This window comes from Chelonoidis abingdonii, chromosome 7 (genome assembly GCF_003597395.2).
Source record: "Chelonoidis abingdonii isolate Lonesome George chromosome 7, CheloAbing_2.0, whole genome shotgun sequence".
NCBI lineage: Eukaryota > Metazoa > Chordata > Testudines > Testudinidae > Chelonoidis > Chelonoidis abingdonii.
This window is the reverse complement of record NC_133775.1, coordinates 58624274-58651624: the sequence shown is the minus strand read 5'-3', so window position 1 is coordinate 58651624 and position 27351 is coordinate 58624274. Positions and strand designations below refer to the sequence as shown.

General features: G+C 45.6%; 1 protein-coding gene and 1 long non-coding RNA gene across 2 annotated transcripts in view; both read right to left on the bottom strand.

Moving 5' to 3' along the window:
* Positions 1–5312, bottom strand: part of ABL2 (ABL proto-oncogene 2, non-receptor tyrosine kinase) — a 78959-nt gene extending 73647 nt beyond the window's left edge. Inside the window, exon 1 of the mRNA XM_032796167.2 lies at positions 1016–5312. Within this exon, the coding sequence (XP_032652058.1) occupies positions 1016–1028 (13 nt within the window). The 5' untranslated portion in view covers positions 1029–5312. The remainder of the gene's footprint in view (positions 1–1015) is intronic.
* A 17032-nt stretch (positions 5313–22344) lies between these two features.
* Positions 22345–24374, bottom strand: LOC116834238 (uncharacterized). Its single transcript, XR_004375898.2, has 3 exons — positions 24296–24374; positions 23496–23580; positions 22345–22573 (listed from the first exon to the last, which is right to left on the bottom strand). It is a non-coding gene; the product is annotated as an uncharacterized LOC116834238 (long non-coding RNA).
* Positions 24375–27351: the final 2977 nt, after the last annotated feature.

Sequence of the window (27351 nt, the reverse complement as noted above, 5' to 3'; positions counted from 1 at the left end):
CCTCCCATCAACATAGTGCTGTCTACACTGGGATTAGGTTGGTATAACTGTTGCTCAGGTGTGGATTTTCCAAACACCTGAGCAACATATTTATATAGACATAAGTTGGTAGTGTAGACCAACTAGAGAGAATAAGCAATTGTCAAAGGTCACACCAGGAGTCAGTATCTGAGTCAATATTATAATGTTCAAGTCTCTGGCTCTTAGTTCCATGCTCAAACTACTAGACTAAAGTGTTGTTTTTTTTCAGTGAATTATTGTATTGTATTTACAGAACTTCAATTTAAACTTGACTTTATAATATACTACTAGCAACTACATGTCTGATCCATTTCTTGCATTTACAAGCCACAATTAAATGTTTGTAGTAAGGCAACTTGCAGGGCCAGTTCAGATAAGGGTGCCAATCTGCAAAAGTGTCTAGGTCTTAGGGCTTCACTCCACCACAGACAGGCTGATATGCTAGTGCGGTGCCTCTGTTTTTAACTACTCACATTCCACTGCTGTGCTCAGAGCACTCAACTTGAGATCCCTGGGGAAATCCGCGTGTCTCTTAAATGGCCACCTGGTGCACAACACTGAAGGTTCCCTCCCCTTCCTTCTGTGCAACAAAATATATCTACCAATCCTTGAACTGCCTCCAAAAACACTGACACAGGTCCAGGCTAGTGCTCCCTCACTAGACTGCTGTGAAAAGATCCAGCCAGTAAAGCCTAGGGTGTTCTAAGCCTCCAAAGTCCAGTCACTGCCCCTGGCATTGAATCCCCAGGCACACCCTCCTGAGAGTTTGGACTATGTGGCCCAGTCCCTGGGGCTAGTACTGGCTTCTCAGATTCCCCCTGTAGCTTTAGCACACGCTCTCCCAGAACTCCACTTGAAGAGGTAAAGTAGAAGGCTTCAAGGGGGCAGGTGATAATATGTAGCACAACACAGACTTTGCTCTTTAATACTATGAGAAATACAGATCTACACAAAAACAAACCCAATATGCATTTCTCTGCCTCAGTTTCCTTACCATTCCAGAGCATTCTCTGTGCTGAGATCAGAGTCCTTTAGAGCCATCCAGAATCCTCCTGTTGCAGTGCATAGCTTGGGTTCTTAAACATGTAGCCTTCTCCCCAATCTACCACCTCTGGCCATCATCAGTCCGTTCCCTTCTTCTTTCCTGCCAAACCTCGTGTGTGTGTCCTGAAACTTTCCCTTGTGAGCCCTTTTATAAACTTCTAGTCCCTTGATCAGGTGAATTCCGAATCAGCCTCAACTGGTGATCAGTGCTCTACCAGATGACTTTGTTGCCTGGCATTCTCTCCCCAGATAAACCAATTCTTCTGGGTGGGAGCCAGTCTGTCTAGGATGTTTGTATTAAAATTGAGGACCATTACAAGTTTAAAAACACTACTGCCAGCTCTGTACCACAACACACTGGAATTTCAGCCCTACATGGAAGTGAGAAGGCAATAGCTTCCACACTCAAAACGTGATTTGCAGGTTGATAAAGACATATACAGAGTTCATAATCACATGCATGCACACACAGAGTTTGTAAATTGTACAAATTCCCTAACTATCTCACACCCACACTAGTTCTGGATACATCTGCTCTCTTTCCCTCCTATGGGACTGAATCTCTATAACTAGCACGAGAGAGCAGATTGGGACAAAAGGGGGGCAAAGCAGACTTAGTGAGGTGTAAGGACAATTGGAATTTCAAAGTATCTTGTGTAATAAGAAAACATAGTTGCCCCCATTTTTCCATAGCCCAAGATGAATTAAATTCACAGATTCCAAGGCTAGAAGGGACCACCGTGATTATTTAGTTTGACCTCCTGTAAAAATACAGGCCATAAAACTTCCCCAAAATAATTCCTAGAGCATAAAGTTTAGAAAAACATCCAGTCTTGATTTTAAAATGGTCAATAATGGAGACTCCACCATGACTTAGTAAGTTGTTCCAATGCTCATTACATGCTGTTAAAAACTTATGACTCTTTTCCAGTCTGAATTTATCTAACTTTAACTTCCGGTCTTTGGATCATGTTATACCGTCCTCTGCTTGATCGAAGAGCCCACTATTAACTGTTTGTTTCCCATATACTTAGACTCACCCCTTAACCTTCTCTTTGTTAAGCTAAATAGATTGAGTTCTTTGGGTCTTACTACGAGGCATGTTTTCCAATCCTGTAATCATTCCTGTGGCTCTTCACTAAGCCCTCTTCAATTTAATCAACATCCTTCTTGAATTGTAGATACCAGAACTGGACACAGTATTCCAGAAGTGATCACACCAATGCCAAATACAGAAGTAAAATAACTTCTCAATTCTTACTCAAGATTCCCCAGTTTATGGATCGAAGGATCACAACAGCTCTCTTGACCATAGCTCCTGTTCAGCTGATTACCCATCAGACCCCAAGTTACTTTCAGTCTCATTCGTTCCCAGGATAGATTCCCCCCATTCTGTAAGTGTGGCCTACATTCTCTGTTCCTAGATCTGTAGATTTCACTATATAAAAATGTTTATGGTTTGCTTGTGCCCCATTTATTAAGCGATCCAGATCACTCTGAACACAGTGACCTGTCCTCCTCATTAGTTACCACACCCCCAATTTTTGTGTTGTCTGCAAACTTTTTATCAGTTTATATTAAGATCGTGTTTTACATTCCGTCCTCTGCTGATCAGATCCCACTTGTACTTAAAAATCTTGATTAGCAAGTCTACTCTGAGTTTGGAAAGAAATATTGTTCTTCTATATGTTTCCTTATCAAGGACTTAAAATGGCAGTAACACCCCGAACTGCACTTGGAAAGAGTACACACAGATTTAGCAAGGTGCACTCTGCTGGTAGTACAGGATGGGATGCAACTTCCTGAGCAGAGCTTGAGGAATTTGGAAAAGCCAGGGGCTGGACTGGACAACCATCTATATCTCCCACATTTGCTGGTGTTTCAAGAAAAATGGAGGCAGGTGGAGGGTTTTCATTTTCAGCCTCTGACTAGCTGTGCTGGTCAATCACTATAAACGGGCACACAGAAGGGATAAGAATATTGGTTTATCATTCATACAGTGAACACTGCTACAAGTACTGCCCTGCTCACCAGAGAAAGGATGGAATCCTGCAATCAGTAGGTTCCCTGGCAGTCAGCAAGAGAAGGAAGGAGTTTAAGTGCAATGCCAACAGCAAAAGCCTTGGGGGCGGGGATCTGGCAGACTGGGTCCAGGTATGGAGGGAAATTAATGGGAAACTAGGTCAAGTCAGAAAGCAGAATTGTGTCAGGGAGGCAAGAGTGAAGGGAATAAAGGAGAACGGAGGGAGCAAGAGAAACCAATGGATCCAAGGGAAAACAAGAGCAGATCAAGGAACCTCCCTGGAAATGGGAAATGAGCTCCTACTTCTCTAACTGCACCAAGATTGCATAGAAGGCTTTGGTTGCCATCTGAGATGACTGTTAAAAGATAAGAATTCAGCCTTACAGTCACTATAATAACTTCTCATTGAATGAGTTCTTGTCTCTAAGGTACTGATCAGTTCTAGTGAAGTGTAAATGGACATGAGGCCAATTCTAATAGGACTGAAGTATTTATTGAGGTAATGTGGGGATTCAGAGGTGAGAGCTATAACTTACACAATTTTAGATTTTTTGTGGGATGGGGGAATCCAGGCTTCTTAAAAAAAAAAAAAAAAAACCTATAAAAAAGAGATTTCTATTTGTCTTACATCCTATGAAAACACCTCCTGAACTGCTTGCAACGAAACTATTTCAAACACAGAGGGTGACAGTGAAACTTTCTTGACTAGTTTTCACTGTTCAAGCTGACAGTTAAAAGCAAGCAGTATAAATAGTGAAAAACTAAGCTCCTCTAATTTTGTCTTAATAATCTAAATTGCTACTAGTACAGAGAAATGCTCTTTCTAAATGGCCTATCTACAACTCTTCTGCTATGAGGCAGGCTTCATTTCGGGCTCCCTCTCTTCCTAGTTCTACGAAACATCAGTGTCGGGGCCTGGGAGAGCAGGAGCTTGTGCTGGGCAGAAGAATTGCAGGGGACATATCAGCTCAACAACATCAGAAGGGTCTCTATCTGCCTTTGCTCCCCAAAATGTTCCCCTTTCCCCCACCTTTGGCAGTTCAGACAAGCTTTCTGGGGCATGGACTCTTACTCCATGGATGTACTGTACCTAACACAACAGGACCTCAAACTTGGTTAGGACCTCTAGGTACTACTTCAATATACAAAAGAGCATTTACAGTAAGTTGGAGTAAAGAGAATATGAATTAACCTTAACTGTATTACACTTAAACAACCACAAATGGTTCCATATACTATATTGTACTTCCTGTGAACGTAATTTCTATTCCCAGCACTGCCTGAGCCCTTTAGAAAGTTATCACTATCCTTATTTGCTACCAAAACACCAAGGAGAGCCACTTTGTCATTACAGGGATAGTTTAGATTGTTTGATCAGGCTTTCACAGCAGCTCTGCTGTGGAGATAAAGATTTATGATTTCAACATCAAACTGAAGAGTTAGAAAGTACTTTCACCTATACCTGCCCCTGATCCCCTCTGCCACTTTTTGGATTTACAGTGATTTTCCTACTTTTAATAATTTTTCTCTCCCATGATGCTGTGTGAAAGACCCACACAAACAAGGAAAACTAATTGACTGTACAGAGGAAATACTGAAACTGACTATACAAGGTCCCATTGAATTTTTTCCTTTCTAATCTTTCTATTATAGCAACTTTGGATTTAACCTGCAATAGCAGCACACAAGACATTTGGACAGAAGTGCCTTTTTTTTTTTTTTTTTTAAGTTGACAATGCCCTGAAATTCCATAGGCTGTTTAGTATAAAGGACGTTTAGAATCTCATCCATACATGGTGTATATTTAGAAAGTGAATTTTCATTGAAGATTCCACTCTGCCTATGTCCGGTGGTAGATGTCCACAGGCCTGTATCATTGATTTACTAATGCTGTCTAGTGGATGAGTTTACATTAAAAAATGTGTAACCAGCAGTCCAGGATCTGAATGCATATGCTTGTTCTGTTGGGCACAGAAAGAGCTAAGCTGTCAAAAGCAGTTTTGCCACAAACACTGGAGCATGATTGCCCTAGCTGAAATAAAAATCAATAAACCTCTCAGTAGCAGATTCAGGTCCTCAAGATTTAAAAAAAAAAAAAACAAAAAAAACCAAAATGCACCAACATTAGACTTCAGCTCCTCATGCTCTTGCTAAGGTGTACAGCTTTCAGTTTATCATGCTTTTCAACCTTCCTTGACCTACAGGATGAAGTACCCCCATTAATGGACCAAAAAAGGCACAGGAAAATCACAGAAATAAAGCATTTTAAATTGTTGGCTTTCCGAAGAGGACCTTTTCCTGTAACCTCACTTTCATATTCAGTATTTTTATTTCTGTAAAGTGAAAGGAGATGGCAAATTTGAACAAAAACAGCCTATTCAACAGGGGGGGGGGGGGGGTTGAGGCAAACTGGGCCTGCCTAAACCCAGGTTGGTTTAAGTTCAAGATCCTTGAGAGGGCCGCACGTAGGGGATCTGTGGGCCGCAAAATCAGTACTTGGTCTTGCTAGTTGAAGCAGGGTGGCGGGACTCAATGACGCCTTCAAGCGTCCCTTCCAGAAGCTGTGACATAGGTATATCCATAATTATATATTATCAAGCTATGACTTCAATTAAGTGAAGTATTATTGGTTTTTTACAGCAAAAGTTTAGCTCAGAATGTGTTATTACTTATCCTCTCAACAGACACGATCTAATGAGCTAAGACCCTCCAATGATGTTCACAGCTTTTGCCTGCAAAATAAAGGCTTTTGTAGGCTGCCAATTTTCTTATTCAGATTTGTCTACAAAGCACCTCCTACAATAAAGAGGCAACAAAAATCCTGCGCCTTGCATACAGCTATCAGCTATGTAAAGTTTCTGTAGCATAAGGCTTTCCTCCATAGATCGTGTTTCACGTCAGAGGAGAAGTATCTTTAATTCCTCCCTTCACGAGCAATGAATCAGGCCACAGAACATCACTCTCCACTGCTGCTACATTCACCGCCGACTATGCTTGGAGTTGCCCCCACGCCATTCCGATGCTGACGAATCATTCTGGGAGCAGCCCAGCCCCCTCCCTTCACAGATTCTCAAAAGAGGGACACGCAGAGCAGACGCTGAGGGCGTTGGGGCAAGGGGTTACATAGGCTGGTGCCCCCGAAGACCGAGCGATGGCGGACGGGGTGGTCGCGGCTGCCCCAACGGTTCCCATCCCAAAGGTCGGCTTTGTTACTTCACACCCACCCCTTTTGCCAACTGCGGACCCCCCTGCCCACCGGTCCCCGGCGCCCCTTCCCCGTGATCGGCGGCTGCTCCGCCCTCCTTCCGTGCTGGGTGAGATATTTGTGAAGCCGCTCTCCGCTGTGCGCCCGGCGCTCCCTTTGCGGCCAGGGGGGCCTGTCGCGCTGCTCGCGCTCCCTTCGGCTGCTGGGCGGCGGCGCGTTGCTGCTGGAGCCCGGCTCTTTTTCCCACCCCAGCTCTTCCCTGGCCCATCCCCGCGCTGCCGTCCTGGGCCCCCGCCAGCCCTCACTCACATGCCGCCTCCGCTGCCGGCCCGGCGGCTCCCCACAGGGCTGCCCCCAGCCCCGCCGCGCTCCGGCCTGGGACTCACGGACTCGCCCCCTCAACACCCGCCGCCATCTTAACCACAGAGCTGCGGGAGAGAGGACAGAGCGTCTCCTAGAAACCCACCTCCGGTCCTCCAAGGGTGTCCTACCACCGCCAGCCCCCTGGCTCCACCCCTCGCCCCCTCCCTGACATCACCCAGCAACCCCGCGCCCTCCCCCTGACAACACTGCCCCTCCCTGAGGTCACCCAGCAACACGCAGCCCACCCGCCCCCTCGCTGCCATCACTCGGCAAGACCTCCCTGACATCCCCACCCTTGACCGCCCCCATCCCATCCCTCCTTTCCATCCTGCACTATCCCCGTGATTCCCCAGTAACAGACCTGCCTATCCTGTACAATCTGCCTCTCGATCCCCGACAGCCCCTACACCACACCTATTAACCTTCCCCACTTTTTCCATCCCCCTCGTTACCCTATCACACACCTACAGTATCATCCTGACTATCCCTCACTGTACACTTGACCCCTTCCATGTTCTCCTCCACTATCTCCCCACAAGGTTCCTCCTATCTGTCCCCGCTGCACTACCCAGTTATTCTTCTGTCCCATAGTGCTCTTCCTGAACACAAGCTCTTCCCTAGTTCTGTAGAACTCTGCTTGGGACACCTGAAATACTGATCACAGTGAGTGCCATAGGATTATTTCATAATATTAGGACTGGGCTACACCTAAAATGTAGGTCAAGCTGGCTACATCACTGGGCTGTGAAAAATTTCACGCCCTGTGTGATATAATTAGGTCAACCTAACGCCGAGTATGAATGCAGCTAGCTCAGGGGTTTTCAAACTGGGGGTTGGGACCCCTCAAGGGGTCGCAAGGTCATTACATGTGGGGGTCGCGAGCTGTCAACCTCCAGACCAAACACGGATGTACCGGGGACAGGCTCCACACCACACTCCAGGTGTCCCAACAGATATAGTCCAAACCCCCACCACAAAAGCACAGTTCGAAAAAGACTCAGACCAGAAATGCCCCCTCCACAGTGGTCTTCATGCAGTCTCCCAGCAGCAGGCGGTCCTCTTCTACTCCTCCTCCTCCATCTCCTCGGGGCACCAACAGCCCCCCAGCAACAGCCACAGTAGTCCCAGCATCTCCAGGCGGTGGTGGTCTGGTGTCCAGGCAGGAGGGACCCCACTCAGATGGTGTCCTCAGCAATAAGAGCCGGGGTCCCTCACTTCCCTCCTCTCTGGGAAGTTTCTCCCATACCCGGTGCTCATAGGGAGAGACTTCCCAGCATTTGGAAACTTACTCCCAGTAGGAGGATTGGAGGAAAAAGGGAACCCTGAAGTTAGTGAGGCCTCCATAGTAGACTGTCAACCCCCGTTTTTTTCTGAAATATCCCCAGATTTATTTTCCATTCCCAGAGTAGAAAGTCAAAAAGGGAAAGGAGGGCAGCTAAGGCCTTGGGAACCCAAATACTGACTCAAAGCCAGAGGGTCGCTCTCGTAGGTAAGCGCACCCGAGCAGCTGAAAAGGAGGCCACTCAGGAGGGAGAAGCACCCGAATATGACCCCCACCCTAACGCTTCTGAACCAGTAGAGGCAACAGAGACTGGGCCCCTAGATCTTGGGCAGATTAGCCCCGGAAGAGGAAATTTTGGATGGGACCAGGCTGAAGACCCAAGGTACGACAACATTAGGAAGGAGGTGGCTGAAATAGATGGGGTCCCCGTGGAAGGGGAAACCCAGAGACCAGGACCTTATTTCATAATGAAGAAGAATCTCTTATACTGGGTTGTACCAGTACAGGGGCAGAAGGTACAGCAGAACCTAGTATCTCAAAAACACCAGAACGCTGTATTAAGTCTTGCACATGGTCATCTTTTGGGGGGGCATTTGGGGGTAGAGAAGACCCTGGCACGAATCCTACGACGGTTCTTCTGGCCCAGAGTACATGAAGAAGTGCGGAGGTACTGTGCGTCCTGCCCGGAGTGTCAGCTGCACAGTCCTGTCCCCACCTGAGGGCACCTTTAGTACCCCTTCCCATCATAGAAGTCCCCTTTGAGCGAATAGCCATGGACCTAGTGGGACCCCTGGAGAAGACGGCTTGGGGCCACCAATATATACTTGTTGTTTTAGACTATGCTACTTGCTACCCAGAAGCCGTCCCCCTGCCGGAACACAGCCTCTAAAATGATAGCCAAAGAGCTGGTGGGGATCTTTGCCCGAGTGGGCTACCAAAGGAGATATTAACAGACCAAGGAACCCCATTTATGTCAAAGCTAATGAAGGACCTCTGTACGCTGCTCCATATATATATACCCTGAGAACTTCAGTCTACCATCCGCAGACTGATGGGTTGGTAGAAAGGTTTAACCGAACCTCAAGGCTATGATACGGAAGGTGGTAAGTTGGGACGGGAAGGATTGGGACACCCTACTACCCTATCTTATGTTCGCTATCCGGGAGGTACCTCAGGCCTCAACTGGGTTTTCCCCCTTTGAGTTATTATACGGGTGTCACCCCGTGGCATACTAGATATCGCCAAAGAGATCTGGGAAGAGGAACCCAATGAGGGGAGAAATATAATAGAGAACATGTAATACAGATGCGAGACCGGATAGCCCGGGTCACCCCTATTGTACGGGAACATTTGGAAAAGGCACAGGAGGCCCCAGAGAACCCATTACAATCGCACCAGGCAAAAGTCTGACAGTTCCAACCAGGGGATCGGGTGATGGTGTTGGTACCCATGGCAGAAAGCAAGCTTCTGGCCCAATGGCAGGGGCCCTATGAGGTGGTTGAACCCGTGGGGAAGTAACCTACAAGGTGCGGCAGCCAGGACGCCGAAAACAAGAACAGATTTATCACATCAACCTTCTGAAACCCTGGCATGCACAAGAGGCATGCATAACTGTCCAAAAAGACCTAACCCAGGAAAACAAGCCTTCCAAACAGGTGAGAGTGTCTCCCGATTTAACACCAGACCAGAAGAATGAGGTGTCTGAGATGATCTTCCGGAACCAAGATGTGTTCTCGACAAAAACCGGGTGAACAACCAAGACATATCACCACATCCTCACAAACCCTGGGGCCAGAATAACAATGAGGCCCTATCGGGTGCCAGCGGCCAAAAGGAGGAAATAAAAGCAGAAGTAAAAAAAAATGCTGGAGTTGGGGATCATCGAAGAATCCCACAGTCAGTGGTCCAGCCCAATCGTGCTGGTGCCCAAACCTGATGGCACCACAAGGTTTTGCAATGACTTCCGGCGACTAAACGAAGTATCCAGTTTGACGCATACCCCATACCTCGCATAGATGAGCTAGTGGACCGTCTGGGTAATGCCCGGTACTTGACTACACTAGACTTGACAAAGGGGTACTGGCAGATTCCCCTTGCGGAAAAACGCAAAGGAAAAGACTGCGTTCTCTACACCAGAGGGTCTTTTTCAATATACTGTCCTCCTTTTGGACTACATGGGGCCCAGCTACTTTCCAGTGCCTCATGGACAAGCTATTATGCCCGCATAACAGTTATGCTGCTGCCTACTTGGACGATGTGGTCATTCATACCCCAGACTGGGAAACCACCTAGAGAAGGTGGAGGCAGTCCTTGATACCTTCAGGTGAGCTGGCCTTACAGCAAACCCTGCCAAGTGCGCTGTAGGGTTTACAGAGGCCAAATATCTTGGCTACATTGTGGGAAAAGGCCTGGTAAAACCCCAAGTGAACAAGTTGGAGGCCATCCAAAATTGGCCCCGACCACGTCGCAAGAAACAAGTCCGGGCATTCCTAGGTGTAGTGGGGTATTACTGATGATTTATCCCCCACTTTGCCAAAGGGCAAGCCCCCTGACAGACCTAGTGAAAGCCCATGGACCTGATCTGGTGAGATGGTCTGACGCAGCAGAGGAAGCATTCACAGACCTACGGACTGCCCTCTGCAGTAACCCCGTACTGATAGCCCCTGATTTCACAAGGAATTTATCCTGCAGACAGATGCATCGGAAGTAGGGTTGGGGCCGTTCTATCACAGATGGTCGGGAAGGAGGAACACCCAATTCTCTACCTCAGTAGGAAACTCCTTCCGAGGGAACAAAAATATGCAGTGGTGGAGAGAGAGTGCCTCGCCGTAAAATGGGCCATGGAAGCATTGCGCTACTACTTGCTCGGGCGCAGATTTTCCTCATGACCAACCATGCCCCTCTTCAATGGATGCAGCGGAACAAGGAGAAGAACACAAGGGTGACCAGGTGGTTCTTATCCCTCCAACCTTTCCAGTACCGTGTGCAACACAGAGCAGGGAGCCGTCACGGCAATGATGATGGCTTGTCACGTGTGTACTCTCTGGCTTCCCAAGCTGCCCAACCCCTTGGTGTTGAGCAGGGGGGAGGGATATGTGACAGACCCAGACCAGTGGGTGTAGCAAGGCGGCCTGGTTTCTAGGCGCCCTGGAGGATGAAGAGCCCAGCCGGAGGCCGGACTGGGCGGAGCTATGGAGCTCTGAGCCTGCCCCGCAAAGGGTCAAGCACCGGCCCGGAAGTATAAAGGCAGGCTCTCCGAGCTCAGTAAGGGGCCAGCAGTCAGAAAGACCAGACATCTGCGACCGAGCTCCCGCTGGGGAGGCAGCAGAAGGCAGCGGCCGGCCTAGCCTACCCCTCGCTCACTATCCTGGGGAGGCCTGGCCAAGCCTACCCCGCGCTCGCTATCCAGAGGAGGACTGGCCGAGCCTGCCCCGCTCCAGCTACCCAGAGGAGGAACCGAACTTGCCCCGCGCTCGCTACCCCGAGGAGGACTGGCCAGGACCGCCCCGCTCCGGCTACCCCAAGGAGGAGCCGAGCCTACCTTTCGCCACCTACCCCGAGGACCCGCTGAGCCCGCCTGTGGACGCTCACCCTGAGGAACCAATGATGGTTGACCCCTCTGCTGACACTACAACGACTCAGGTACTCGATGAGGGGGAGAGTGGAAGTGGCCCGGGGGTAGAAGATCCAGTCTGGCTGCAACACTGCCAGAGCCAATGTCAGTGTGTTGCAGCCAGGATCTCCATTGACACAGCAGCAGTCTGCCTGCCGCTGTTAGGGCCTTGGGATGGGATACAGTGGAGTGGGAGGGCGTACGTCCCCCTCTGCCATCCAACATCTGGGTGGCAGACTCCCCCTATCCCTGGGCCTGAGGAGGCCAAAGCCTAGAACTGTTACTGCTCGGCCCTGCCTAAAGGCCTGAGCCTATTTGACTTGCTACTGTTTGTTGCCCCGCCCTGATCCCAGGGCCTGGGCTTTATAGAGTGACAGTGGGGTACAGGAGTCTGGTAGAGGGAAAATATTCTGGTCACTGGATGAGTAGTTTTCTGTTCCCTGAGTGAGCAGAGCAGGGGCTGCACTAGAGTAATCAGGAACCTGCTAGAACCAATTAAGGCAGACAGGCTGATTGACACACCTTGCAGCCAATCAAAGCAGGTCTTATCAGGGCACCTGGTTTAAAATGAGTTTCAACTCATCAGGTGGGGAGGAGCCAGAGGAGAGAATGTGCGTGATGTGCAAGGAGTGGAAGCAAGAGCCAAGGAGCTGAGGTGAGAGGGTGCTGCTGGTGGATAAGGAGTCAGTGTTATTCAGACACCAGGAGGCGGAAATCCTGTGGTGAGGATAAAGAAGGACTGTTTGTAGGAGGTCATGGGGATACCCAGGGAGTTGTAGCTGTCACGCAGCTGTTAGAAGAGGCACTATAGACAGCTGCAATCCACAGGGCCCTGGTCTGGAACCCGGAGTAGAGGGCGGGCCTGGGTTCCTCCCAACTCCTGATTAGACACAGGAGGAGTTGATCCAGACTGTGGGAAAGATCACTGAGGCGAGAAAATCTGCCAATAAGCTCAGGACCCACCAAAGTAGAGGAGGAACTTTGTCACAGGTCTTAAATTAAACAGACTGTTGAATATATTTATTAGGGAGATCGCATTTAGAGGCTTGCAATATGAAAGGGGTCGCCAGTAAAAAAGTTTGAGAGCCACTGAGCTAGGTCAACAGAAAAATTCTTCCATCAACCTAGCTACCTCCTCTCGAGGGAGCAGATTTACTAGAAGCAATGGAAAAAACGCTTCCAATTACTGTACTAAGTGTCCACACTACAGTGGCATAGCTGCAGCTATGCTGCTGTAGAACTTGTACATACACTCAGACTCTCAAAGGTGGTCCTCTTCTTCTACTTTTTAATTTCTTTTCAACGTTTGGTCATTTATGATATAATTTTTTCCCATTTAAGATATTGAGTAAAAAGAATAAACAGTGAAGGTGAAGACTGTATCAAAAGACAGGTCAAATGCTTGCCCATTAATAGTCATGTGAAGAACTATCCATTATCCTCTAAAAGGCCTAAAAATTCCAGACTGGCAGATGTAAGACCCAGAAAACATACCCTGATTGTATGAGAAATGATATGTGATTTCCCCAAGACCACCTCACCTGAAATAGTCACTAATAAAACAAAAACAGACATCTTAATGTTAAGTACAGAATCATATGACAGCATATAATGGACAAATTTTCAACTACAGTTACATACATATATCAAGTAATATTCCAGATACAAACCGTAAGCATTTGGAAGTATGGAAACTAATAGCTATGGAAAGAGAGAGAGGGAGACACTACTGCAAGACTCTAGGCTAGTGGAAGAGTTTGTTGTTTTTTAGTTTTGCTGCTCTCCCCACCCTTAATTTTTTCATTTGGCCAAAGCTGGCAGGATGGGCAGCACATCACCAGGTTGTGCCTATGCTAATGTGTTCCATAAGGACCTGTAATTAAACAAACTTGTCCTCTGCTCACTACAATGGTCTCCCATAAAATACTGAGTCAGATTCAAGTCCATGTCTTCATGATGCTCAATGGCCTGCATCCAGGATACCTAAAATAGGGATGTAGATCATGGTTGACAGCTCTTCCTCAAGCACAATGGACCTGCCCATCACAAGGGGACAGCTCATTTGTGTAGGAGAAAGTGCTTTCTTAGAGTCTGGTTGAAGACTGTGGAATTAACTCCCGTAGGACCTAAGAATGACTTCAAACTTCAGCATTTTCCATTCCTAATGTTGGCAAACTTCGACTTTGCCTTCAGTAATAAAAACACAGAGCACAACAGAAATGAAAAAAAAAATAAAAAATAATTCTCAGAGTTTTCCTCCTGGGGAGCTACAAAGGGAGGAAAACTGATCACACATGAGCGATGCTAGTTACATCACTTAAATAAACTTCTGGAAAGTACCCAGATGCCATGTTGATAGGCACAATAGAAGAACCTGAGTAAAACTGAATAGAACTATCTACACTAAATTAAAACACAATTACTATTCACTTAAACTTGCTGGTACACACAGAGGGAAAAACATTCACAGTTTCTATGATTTATTTGGTAAACAAATTCAGAATGAAACTAGATAACTTAAAAGTCTGGAACCTCTTACACTGGAAAGCTCTGAATATCTTTCAAATCACTTTAGCCCATCCCTATTTGGGAGTGAGGAATTTTTCAATGAAGATGCAAGACAGTTCATTTTATCTTTGCCTAAAATGTTATTTCAGTGCTTCTTCCTTCTTAAAAGGTGGTTGTATTCCAAAAAGTGACTATGTATGCACTTTCTAACTCAACAGATTGGCCCTCTTTGTGTGTGTACTGGAGACAAATCTGCTGCCTGCAGGGACAAATTACTGAGATGGTATGAGGTAAGACTGTAAAAACCTATTGCATATGTTTGCAAAGTGTTTAGTATTTTATATAATCTAATAATACTTTGAAAACCATGCAATATGTTGTGCCTTATTAGCTTCTTAATAGTCTAGTAAAGCAGGAACGGGAATATGGATAAGAAACTCATAAGTTATCATTCTTTTTCTGCCACTTTATCCTGTGCCCATGAGCCACATCCCTTCTTATCCTTAAAGTAGGCCAAATCATTATTTATCCACAGAGTGCTCTAAGTATTAATTACTTAATGTTTGCAAAGTGCTTTGAAGAGGAAAAATGTATATTAATACTAATTATAATCACCTGTAACATTACCAGCTCATGTAGTATTAGGAATATGTTGTTTATATAAAGCTAACTTTGTCTGAAAAGGTTTGGCAATATCCATAAACAAGGCCTCCTGACAAATTCTGTCCTGACAATTTCTGTCTTCCAGTGAGTTTTCTGTCACATAAGCAGTTTGGGAGAGGGGAAAAAATTACCAAAATGTCAAGACAAAACTGAGATTGCAATGCTACTTTAAGGAGAAATATGACATTGCCAGGAGCACTTCTTCACTAATTTAAAAGCATTTGCCATATATAAATTTCACAACTCCTTTTCCCAAACATTGACAACGGTCAGCTGGTCACAAACACTGCATGTAATCTCTGCTCCAAAAAGAGAGGTTAAAATGTTCAGCCAATGAAATGATTCTTGGATGTTCTATATTACATTACATGAAACAACCTCTAGGTGTCATCCTAATCTTCCCTGTGGCTTGACAGTGCTGTTTGTTTGCTTGATTTATCAATTGTGCATGGGAAATGCTGCAGAATAAATCTGTTGCAGCAAAGAAGTTGGAGGCAGAAGTGCACAAAGTGCTACAGGATGTCATCAATGTGGTTAATTTTATAAAAACAAGACCTTTAAATAGTAGAATCTTTACAATATTTTGTAATGAGATGAGGAGTGACCATGAAAATCTTTTGTACCACACAGAGGTTCGCTGGTTATCTCATGGCAAAGTGCTTAAAAGAGTTGTCGAACATAAAGATGAGTTACGCATTTTTCTTTTACAAAAAGACAGAGTGTTCCAAATTTGCTGACCTTTTCTGTGATGACAAGTGGTTGTCAGTAGTATGCTACCTAGCAGATATTTTCGAAAAAATAAACACACTTAATCTGTCCCTTCAAGGTAAAGAGGATGTTTTAACAATGAGTGAGAAAAGTAACTGCTTTCCGAAAGAAACTCATGCTATGGAGAGAGCATTTTGAAAATGGATATTTGGAAATGTTTCCATCATTATGTGACTTTTGTTGCCGAAAACGATGTAAGTGTGTCCCTTATAAAAACTCTCATATCTGCACACTTAAACTTGGAAACAGAATGTTCTAACCTGTTTAAAAATCTTCCAAATGAAGAGTTTCAGTGGGTTTTGAACCCATTTGTTAAAAATATAAAAATGCAACATCTTCCTATTAGTTTGCAAGAACAACCGATTGACATCAGGGAAGATGGAAATTTTCTAGCTGAATTTCAACAAAAACCTTTGCATAATTGGTGGATGGGATTGAAAAATGAGTATCATGATTTAGTAAGTGCAGCCAAGGATGCACTTCCTCCATTTGGATCTACGTATCTTTGTGAGGCATCTTTTTCAGCTATCACAGCCATTAAAATCAAGATGCGAAATAAACTGAACTTGGAACCAGACTTTCGAATTGCCGTATCACAAAGTGTTAAACCAAGATTTTCAAAAGTAATGAAGCATATTCAGTCACATTGCTCTCACTAAAAATATTATTATTAATAATTTTTTGTGAGAACAAAAAGGTTTTTTGTACCATTAATAAATAAAATAAAAATACATTATTTTAAAAAGTATTTATTTCATCTTTATCTCATCCTTTTTAATTTCTATTTCTTGTGTATGTTTTATAATGTACATAAATATTAGCGTAGTAGCACATGTATATAATTTATACATAAATAAATATATATATATTGGGGGTGTGTGCTCAAATTTTTTTTACTGATAAGGGTGCGTGATCAAAAATGTTTTGAGACCACTGCTTTACTGTATACATTCTATGGTGTTTTCTGTTAATATTAGTCTTTATTTCTCACTCACTTGCTGACCAATATTATCTTATTGTTTCCTTGTACTCCCCTGTGTGTCTGCATCCATCTGTCATTTATTGTTTTATACTTAAAGTATAAGCTCTTTGGGGCTGGGATGTCTTTTTGTTCTGTGTGTGGCCAATGCCTAACACAATGGGTAGGGCCCTACCAAATTCATGGCCATGAAATCTGGCCTTTTGTGTGCTTTTACCCTGTATACAGATTTCACAGAGGAGACTAGTATTTCTCAAAGTGAGGGTCCTGACCCAAAATGGAGTTGCAGGGGGGTCACAGTATTGCCACCCTTACTTCTGCACTGCTGCCCTCAGAGATGGGCGCCTGGAGAGTGGCAGCTGTTGGCTGGGCACCCAGCTCTGAAGGCAGCGCCCCACCAGCAGCAGTGCAGAATTAAGGGTGGCAATATCATACCATGCCACCCTTACTTCTGCGCTGCTGCTGGTGGGGCGCTGCCTTCAGAGCTGGGATCCTGGTCAGCAGCTGCCGCTCTCCAGGTGCCCAGCTCTGAAGGGAGCGCCACCACCAGCAGCAGTGCAGAAGTAAAGGTAGTAGTATCTCAACCCTCCCTACAATAACCTTGTGAACCCCCCACAACTCCTTTTTGGGTCAGGACCCCTACAATTAAAACACCATGAAACTTCAGGTTTAAATAGCTGAAATCATGAAATGTACTATTTTTAAAATCCTATGACTGTGAAATTGACCAAAATTGTCTGTGAATTTGGTAGAGCCCTAACAATGGGGTCCTGATCCATGACTAGGGCTGATAGGTGCTATGGCAATATAGATAATACTAATTTAAAAAATCAAGCCACTTACTTAGGCTCTTATTTTGAAAATCTTGGACCTGGATCCTTGTTGTTCTGTTGATTGATGAGGGATATTTATTGTCTAGGTGAAGCTTCTCTACCTACATGTTAGCAGCAACGCATGAGAGATATTTGTAGTAGTATGCCAGGCCCCTTAAAAAAAGTACAGCTAGTGCTTTGTAGCACAATGCAGGATGGTGTGAGGGCATACTACCCCCAGTGCGGTCCAATGCATTGAGACAAAATTACCTCTATATCATTATTATGGACCACTACAGTCAGGGGCAGATTTAAGGGTTAGAGCATGGTCAGAAAACATGCTTAATGGTCTCATGGGTCACCATGTTAAACGTTTTTTAACAAATCACAGGATTAAACAAAAGTAGAAGCTCACCTAAATTGTGTTGGCATGTGTATGTCCAATTATTGGAACCTCATATCACAGTGACAGTTTTCCTTCGCAGATTGTTCTAAATGATGCTGTTCAGTTCCAACCTTGCTGTCTTGTCTTTCTCAGTTGCAAGTAGAGCAAGGTGTTGGTGATAGTGTCAAATGCATGTAGTTTTTGACATGCCTTAATGTGGTCATTGCCTGGTCAGCAGTATGGTGAGAAAGTCAACCCAACATTTGCATTTCTAGTAAAATATCAAGAGAATTTGATACTGTGAAATTCAAGTAGCCCAGGACTCTAAGTGACAAAATGAACATCTCTGTGTCCTTGGTTCACAATATTATGTCTTTCAAGATGTATTATTTTACCAAGTCTGAAGAAAAATATTAATATTTTCCCCAAACGTTTAAGAACTTCCCCCTTTGACTCTTCTAAAGTTTATATTTTGAAGTTGCCTGGAATGGAGAAAATCAAATAGGCAGCTACCTCTTGAAATCCCTGATATTGAGATTTTAGTTCCCTGATAATATTGTCTAAGACCTCAAAATATTTCCTTCAGTGATTATCCTTTGCTTCTAACACAGAATCATGTGCAAATTTATCAGCCATGTGGCATACACATCTCTTTTTGTGGCTTGATTAGTTTGCATTTTCAAAACCCATTGCTTCCCACCCGTTCTGAGATTCTTTTACAATTTCCAATTTTTCTTCTGTTCTGAGTTCACTGAGCTCTTTCACTGTGCTTTCAAATGTCTGGAGGACTTAGAACAGGTCAGTTTTCTTTGAAGGATTCCAAAGGCTACAGCCATGATAACTAAGGGTATGTCTACACTACGAAATTAGTTCGATTTAATAAAAGTCAATTTTTTAGAGATTGATTTGATACTTGGACTTTCCTAGACAATGATCCCACACTTTCACAGGCCTTGGGTGGCAGGCCAGTCCTCGCCCACAGACAGCCTGCCAACCTGAAGCATATTCTCACCAGTAATGCACACCGCACCATTAGTATACTGTAGCTCAGGAACCAATCCATGAACAAACCTCAATGCCAAACTCTGCCCACATATCTTACACCAGCACCACCATCACAGGACCTAAACTAGATCAGCCAACCTTCACCGGTTATTTCACTCTGCACGTCACCATGTATATAGGCCATCATATGCCAGCAATGCCCCCTCTGCATGTTACATCGGCCCCAAACTGGACAGTTGCTGTGGAAAAGGATAATAGGACACAATCAGAGTATTAGGAATGGCAATATTTACAAAAACCTGTAGAAGAGAGCACTTCAACCTCCCTGGCCACCAATAGCAGATCTTAGGTGGCCATACTGAGCAAAAAAACTTCAGTACCAGGACTTCAATAGCAAACTGCTGAGCTTCAGTTCATCTGCAAATTTTGACACCATCAGCTCAGGATTAAACAAAGACTGTGAATGGCTTGCCAACTACAAAACCAGTTTCTCCTCCCTTGGTTTTCACACCTCAACTGCTGGAACAGGGCCTCATCCTCCCTGATTGAACTAACCTCGTTATCTTTAGCTTGCTTCTTGCTTGCATATATATACCTGCCCCTGGAAATTTCCACTACATGCATCTGACAAAGTGGGTATTCACCCATGAAAGCTCATGCTCCAAAACGTCTGTTAGTCTATAAGGTGCCACAGGATTCTTTGCTGCTTTTACTGATTTGATACTGTCGTTTGTGTGTGTCCCCACTAAGCGCTTTAAGTCGGCGGTGTACGTCCACAGTACCTAGGTTAGCGTCGACTTTCAGAGTGTTGCACTGTGGTAGCTATCCCACAGTTCCCAGTCTCTGCCCCCCAATGGAATTCTGGGTTGTGCTCCCAATGCCTGATGGGGGAAAAACATTTTCACAGGTAGTTCTGGGTACATGTCGTCAGCCCCTCTCCTCTTCCCCCACCACCCGTGAAAGAAATGGCAAAAAATCATGTCTTGCCTTTTTTCCTGGGTTACCCGTGCAGACAACATACCATGGCAAGCACAGAGCCTGCTCAGCTCACTGTCACTGTACGTCTCCTGGGTGCAGCTGACAGACACGGTATTGCAGTGCTATACAGTAGCAGCTCCTTGCCTTTGCAAGTTGGCAAAGACAGTTACCAGTCATATTGTACCATCTGCTACTGTCATGGGTGCTCCTAGCCGACCTCAGTGAGGTCGGACGGGGGCGCCTGGACAAAAATGGGAATGCAGCAGAGACTCCTGTGGCACCTTACAGACTAACAGACGTTTTGGAGCATGAGCTTTCGTGGGTGAATACCTGCCACCCACGAAAGCTCATGCTACAAAATGTCTGTTAGTCTATAAGGTGCCACAGGATTCTCTGCTGCTTTTACAGATCCAGACTAACACGGCTACCCCTCTGATACTCGAAAAATAGGAATGACTCCCCAGGTCATTCTCTTCTTTAAGTTTTGTCTAATGGAGATTCAGTCCTGCCTGGAATATCAGGCAAGCCTACTAAAGAACCAGAGAGGCAAACGGCTGCTCCGGGTCAGAGCCCCAGACATCCTGCAGAAATGATGAGCTGCATGCCATTCTAGGGGGTGCCCCTACAACAATCCCACTTTTTGCTTCCCTCCTCCCTCAGCCCTCCCAGGCTACCTTGGCAGTTATCCCCCCATTTATGTGATGAAGTAATAAAGAATGCATGAATTTGAAACAGCACTAACTTTATTGCCTCTCCAAGCAGAGATCAAAGGGAGAAGGGGAGGGCAGTTGGCTTTCAGGGAAGTAGAGTGAACCACCATTCTGCACTTGCTGAGCCTATAGTTGGACTGCTCCTTACTACTGTCCAGGCTTCATAAGCCATGGGAGCAAGGGGTAGGCTGGGATAGGTGCGACCGCGTGGTGCTGCTGATTGGGAGAGGAGTCTGAGGCAGAAGCCTCCAGCTGACATGATATTCCAGGCAGGACTGAATCTCCATTACACAAAACTTAAAGAGAATATGACCTGAAGTCATTCCCATTTTTGTCCAGGCGCCCCCGACTGACCTCAACGAGGCCAGCCAGGAGCACTCATCCTGATGACAACGGGGCAGGCTCATGCCATGGAACACCAATTCTGGGCCCGGGAAATAAGGATAGACTGGTGGGACTGCATAGTGTTGCAGGTCTGGAATGGTTCACGGTGGCTGCGAAACTTTCGCATGCGTAAGGGCACTTTCATGGAACTTTGTGACTTGCTTTTCCCTGCCCAGAAGCACAAGAATACCAAGATGAGAGCTGCCCTGACAGTTCACAAGCGAGTCACGATAGCCCTGTGGAAGCTTGCAATGCCAGACAGCTAGCAGTCAGTCAGGAATCAATTTGGAGTGGGCAAATCTACTGTGGGGGCTACTGTGATCCAAGTAGCCAAAGCGATTTTTGACCTGCTGCTATCAAGGGTAGTGACTCTGGGAAATGTGCAGGCCATCGTGAATGGCTTTGCTGCAATGAGATTCCCTAACTGTGATGGGGTGATAGACAGAACGGAAATCCCTATCTTGGGACCAAAGCACCAAGGCATCGAGTACATAAACCGAAAGGAGTACTTTTCAATGCTGCTGCAAGCACTGGTGAATCACAAGGGACGTTTCACCAACATCAACGTGAGATGGCTGGGAAAGGTACATGACGCTTGCATCTTTAGGAACTCTGGTCTGTGTCAACAGCTGGAGCAAGGGACTTACTTTCCAGACCAGAAAATAACTATTGGGGATGTTGAAATGCCTATAGTTATCCTTGGGGACCCAGCCTACTCCTTAATGCCATAGCTCATGAAGCCATACACAGGCGACCTGGACAGTAGTCAGGAGCTGTTCAATTATAGGCTGAGCAAGTGCAGAATGGTGGTAGAATGTGCCTTTGGATGTTTAAAAGCGCACTGGCGCAGTTTACTGACTCGGTTAGACCTCAGCGAAACCAATATTCCCATCATTATTAGTGCTTGCTGTGTGGTCCACAATATCTGTGAGAGTAAAGGGGAGCCGTTATGGTGAGGTGGGAGGTTGAGGCAAATCGCCTGGCCACTGATTACATGCAGACAGACATTAGGGTGATTAGAAGAGCACAGCAGTGCACGGTGTGCATCAGAAAAGCTTTGAAAACCAGTTTCATGACTGACCAAGCTACGGTGTGAAAGTTCTGTTTGTTTCTCCTTGATAAAAACCTGCCCCCTTGGCTCACTCTACTTCCCTGTAAATAAACCACTCTCCCCTCCCCTCTTTGATCACCACTGGCAGAGGCAAAAAGTCATTGTTGTTCAAAATTCATGCATTCTTTATTACTTTGTCAAACAAATAGGATAACTGCCAAGGTAGCTGGTGTGGGGTGGTGGAGGAGGGAAGGACAAGGCCACACTGCACTTCAAAACTTATTGAATGCCAGCTTCCTGTTGCTTGGGTAGTCCTTTGGGATGGAGTGGTTGGGTGGCCAGAGGTCCCCACAACCACATTCTTGGGTGTCTGGGTGAGGAGGCTATGGAACTTGGGGAGGAGGATGGTTGGTCACACAAGGGCTGCAGCGGCGGTCTGTGCTCCTGCTGCCTTTCCTGCTCAACAATACGCCGGAGAATATGAGTTTGATCCTCGAGTAGCCTGAGCATTGCTTCATGCCTCCTTCATCATGCTGACGCCACATCTCCTCTCGCTGGTCCCTCCTGTCCTCTCGCACTTCCCTCCTGTCCTCGCCTTCATCTTGTGCTTTCCTGCACTCTGACATTGTCTGCCTCCATGCATTCTGCTGGGCTCTTTCAGTGTGGGAGGACTGCATGATCTCAGAGAGCATGTCATTACGAGTGCGTTTTTTTTCACCTTCTAATCTTCGCCAGCCTCTGGGATGGAGATGATAGGGGGAGCGTTGAAACATTTGCAGCTGTGGGAGGAAAAAAAAAAAGGGAGAGTAGTATTTAAAAAGACACATTTTAGAGAACAGTGGGTACACGCTTTCACGGTGAACCAAGCTGTTAACATTACATAGCACATGTGCTTTCTTTACAAGGTCACATTTTGACCCTTATATTGAGGGCCTGCCAGTTTGGTGTGAGAGATCACACACGCAGGACTGGCGGGCAACAGAATTCAGCTTGCAGGCAGCCCTGTTAAGCCACAGTCTTTTGGCTTCTCTAACCTTCACAACATGTGGGACTGGTTTCAAGCAGCAGCGCCCTCATGTCTGATACCAAGCACCCGTTGGGTTGGCCATTTAAAAGAAGGGGCTGCAGTTTTCTGGTTAATGTGCAGCACAAACCCAACCAAAGCCCTTCATCCAACCTATTCTCTGGGATGATTGCTTCACTCCTTCCCCCACCACATGGCTAACATTGAGGGTGATTTCTGTTCAGCCACAGGCAAACAGCCCAGCAGGGACGGCCACCTCTGAATGTCCCCTTGATAAAATTCCTCTATTTCAATCAGGTGACCATGAATGATATCACTCTCCTGAGAATAACACAGAGAGATAAAGAACGGACACTGCTTGAATCCCAGCAAACACCAGGATTATACGCTGCCATGCTTTGTTATGTAATGATTCCAGACTACATGCTACTGGCCTGGTGTGATAATGGAGGATGGAATAAGGCTGTCCTCCCCCAAAACCTTTTGCAAAGGCTTTGGGAGCACATCAAGGAGAGCTTCACTGAGATGTCCCTAGAAGATTTCCCCTCCATCCCCATACACTTTAACAGACTTTTCCAATAGCTGTACTGGCCGCGAATCCCAAGTCTTCAGAGCAAATTAATCATTAAACACGCTTGCTTTTAAACTAGATACAATATTTACAAAGGTACACTCACCAGAGGTGCCTTCACTGCCTTCAAGGTCCGTGAGCCCGCCTTGGGTGGGTTGGGAGAGTACTGGCTCCAGGGTGATAAACAGTTCCTGGCTGTCAGGGAAAACATTTTCTCCGCTTCCTTGCTGTGCACTAACTTCAACATCCTCCTCTTCCTCCTCCTCTTTCTCGTTCCCTAAATCCACATCCCTGTTGCATGAGAGTCCATTGACAGAGTCAAAGCACAGGGGCGGGGTAGTTGTAGGGGCACCCCCTAGAATGGCATGCAGCTCATCATAGAAGTGGCATGTCTGGGGCTCTGCCCTGGAGCGGCCATTTGCCTATCTGGTTTTTTGGTAGGCTTTTCTGAGCTCCTTAAGTTTCACACAGCACTGCTGTGGGTCCCTGTTATGGCCTCTATCCTTCATGCCCTTTGAGATTTTTTTCAAATATTCCAGCATTTTGTCTTTTTGAATGGAGTTCGAATAGCATGGATTCATCTCCCCATACAGTGATCAGATCCAGTACCTCCCATTCAGTCCATGCTGGAGCTCTTTTGTGATTCTGGGACTCCATTGTCACCTTTGCTGATGAGCTCTGCATGGTCACCTGTGCTGATCAGCTCTCCATGCTGGGCAAACAGGAAATGAAATTCACAAGTTTGCAGGGCTTTTCCTGTCTACCTGGCCAGTGCATTGAAGTTGAGAGTGCTATCCACACTGAAAGCGGTCACAATGAGCACTCTGGGATAGCTCCCGGAGGCTAATACCGTCAAATTGCACCCACACTATCCCAAATTCGACCCAGGAAGGTCGATTTCAGCACTAGTCCCCCCATCGGGTAGGAGTACCGAAATCGATTTTAAGAGCCCTTTAAGTCAACAAAAATGGCTCTGTCGTGTGGATCTAACACTGCTAAATTTGACCTAAACTCATAGTGTAGACCAAGCTTAAGATCCTGTGTCTCCATAGCAAACTGAGGTGTAACATCGAAGCCATCAAAGACAATTTGCTTTTTCCTCAACATTTGTTGTCACTACTCCTGCTTTCAGCGATAGTTTCTTCTTCCAGGGATTCAATTATATTCTGAAAATTTACTATCCTTTCCTTCATTTGAGCTGCCCATCTAGTCGTGCAGAGTGCCTTTAGATGTAAAGGTCTCTCGTTCTTCAGAAGCCAGTTCAATTTAATCTGCTGTATTAATGCTGTCAACTTTTTCTGGGGCCTGAAGTGCATCATCAAGTTCCTCTTCCCTTTGCAAAACTGTACTCTCTCAAGCAAGAATTTGAAGATAAAGATCATTTTTATATTTAATCATCAGTTTTTCTCCATTGACAGTTAAGAGTCTTTGAAATAGATACACCTCTACCACGATATAACACGGTCCTCGGGAGCCAAAAAATCTTACCGTGTTATAGGTGAAACCGCGTTATATTGAACTTGCTTTGGCCTTCAATTGACAGACACCACTTCCCTGCTAGTTTTCAGAGCTCTTACAACCCCTGTTCTAGGCTGAGGCGGCAGCTGTGACCACAGCAGGTCTGAGTTACACAGCGGCTATCCCCGGGCTGTTTGCTGCAATCTCAATCTAGGCAGAGAACAGGGAAGTCGTGTTTTCCTGCCTCTGGAGATTCCCCCATACAAGGGCTTGGTCTCCGTCCTCTCTCCTCTCCTTGCTGGGTGAGATGACTCCTCAGTCTTGCCTCCCTGCTGAGGGCCGCACTTGCTGGCTGCAGTCTTTGCTATGTCGGCAGCAGGGACCGTGCGGCATGACTCCTTGATGGGGAGCTGGGTCCTGTGGGGTGGGGCAAGGCTCGGGCGGGGGTCTAAGCTGGCGGCTCCCACATCTTTCCTGCTGTGCCCTTCTTCTGTGCCCTGCTGCTGCTGCCCCAGATTGCCAGTAGATGCGGGAGCTGGATGAGGCTGGCCCTGCAGGTGGCCACTCCAGAAGCGTGTCCAACGTGGTGGCAAAATAATGAGCTCTGTGCAGGTAGAGAAGGGTCCTCTTGCGTGTGCCAGCGCCTTGCCGCTGGGGACTGATGGGCTGTTACCTAGAGGACTCCACTCCCGGTCGTCTCAGGCTGGCCAGTACGTGGCGCCTCTGATCACTCACTGGGGGTGGAGGTGGGAAGAGTTTTTGGCTTGCGCACTGGGAGTTGTTAGCTGAACTGTGCTGCCAAGCAGCGCCTTTGTCTTTCTGTTAGCCAACAGTGGCATAGCCCTGCCCCCCAGAACACTGCTTTACCACGTTATATCTGAATTTGTGTTATATCAGGTTGTGTTATATCGGGGTAGAGGTGTATATATTTCCTGCAAAGTTGCAAAACAAACCTTCAGGTCTGGACTGGTCTTCTGTTAAGCAGCATGCACCAAAACTGGGTTAATCTGATGTGCTGGACAATGGATCTGTGGGGAACACACTTTGTCTCCCTTTCCTGCAAGATATTCTCTCATTTTTGCTTGCAATCCTTCATAAGCTCTGGCCATAATACTGGCCCCATAATATTACTGTCCAGACATGTATTTGGGGTCTAATCCTTACTTGCAGAATAAAACATTAATTAACTGGTCACATAAAGATGCAACATCTGCCTCACTTACTGCCACAAAGCTTACAAAATGTTCTTTTATATCTACCTTTCTTTCTATATGATTAATATTAACAAAGCAAAGAAAAATGGCCATTTGATCAATATAGTTAATATCGATGCATCTGCTGTGACAGTAAAAAACTTAACTTCTTTGCAGCTGTTAAGTATGAGCCTCCTGGTTTCTGTTGCTAAAGGAGTTACAAGGTCATCAGTAATTATCTTGTTCAAGTATTGGATTCTCTTGGTGTCACTTATATTTTTGGCAAAAGTTGTATTATATCTGGCAAGAAGTGTACTGATGCTCAAGTAAATACCACCATTATTGCTCTCCAGCACTTCACAGGGGCCCTTTAGGGGACATGTAAATTAGCTAAAGTTCTGACTCACTCAAGCAATATTTTTTGGTACTTGCTGTTTCTTAATTCTTTCAGATGCTTGTTTATCAAACCCGCATTGAAACTATGACCCTTCGCAAACTGTAGAGCTGCCACATGTGACTGCACATGTTGTTTGCTTCTCCCATGAACAGATATAGATTTTAGCATATTCTTCCAATCACTGTCACCCATGTTGATTTTCAAGCTTCTGTATCCCTAACAACCAACAAATGTTACAGTATGCACAATCTGAAAGACATGGCTATGCTGAGCCATTTGACATGCAAATCTTCATGTGGTGAATTTTTCATTCTGTAAATGAAGATGAAAAAAGGTGGTTGATATGCTCATTTGGCATATTACTTACGCAATTGCTTAGTTGATAAAACTGTGTCTTAAAAGCATCATTTATCAGATGGGCATGGGAATGTCAAACCTATTTCAGCAGGAAATTTCAGCTTTGACCTGCTTCATTGTTGATATGCTCATCTACAGGCTTTTGGTTTTGCTTCTTTCAAGTTAATCTACAGGGTCTTTGGTTGTTGTTGTTGGGGGCTTTTTTGGTATTAAGATCATCTTCTATGAAATCTTTGGCTTTGTTGGCTTGTAGCTCATCTACAGGGTATGCAGATGTACTTGTTTCAAGCAAAGTTTCATCAGCTACTACTACAGGGTGGAACTTCAGTGGTACTGCACAAATGGTTTTCCTGACTTAAACCTTGATACAATGACAGACTTATGTTTGCTGAATTGAGGGGCCATTCTTGATTTTCTACTTTAGACTGCAGGAGTTGATCAGAAAGTTTAGAAAATAATAGTTTCTGCTGCTTAGGATCTTTGGAGGCAGTTTGTAATAAAATATTTTTTAAAAACAAATGTGTATTTATGTTTATGATTTTCATTTTCAAACATCT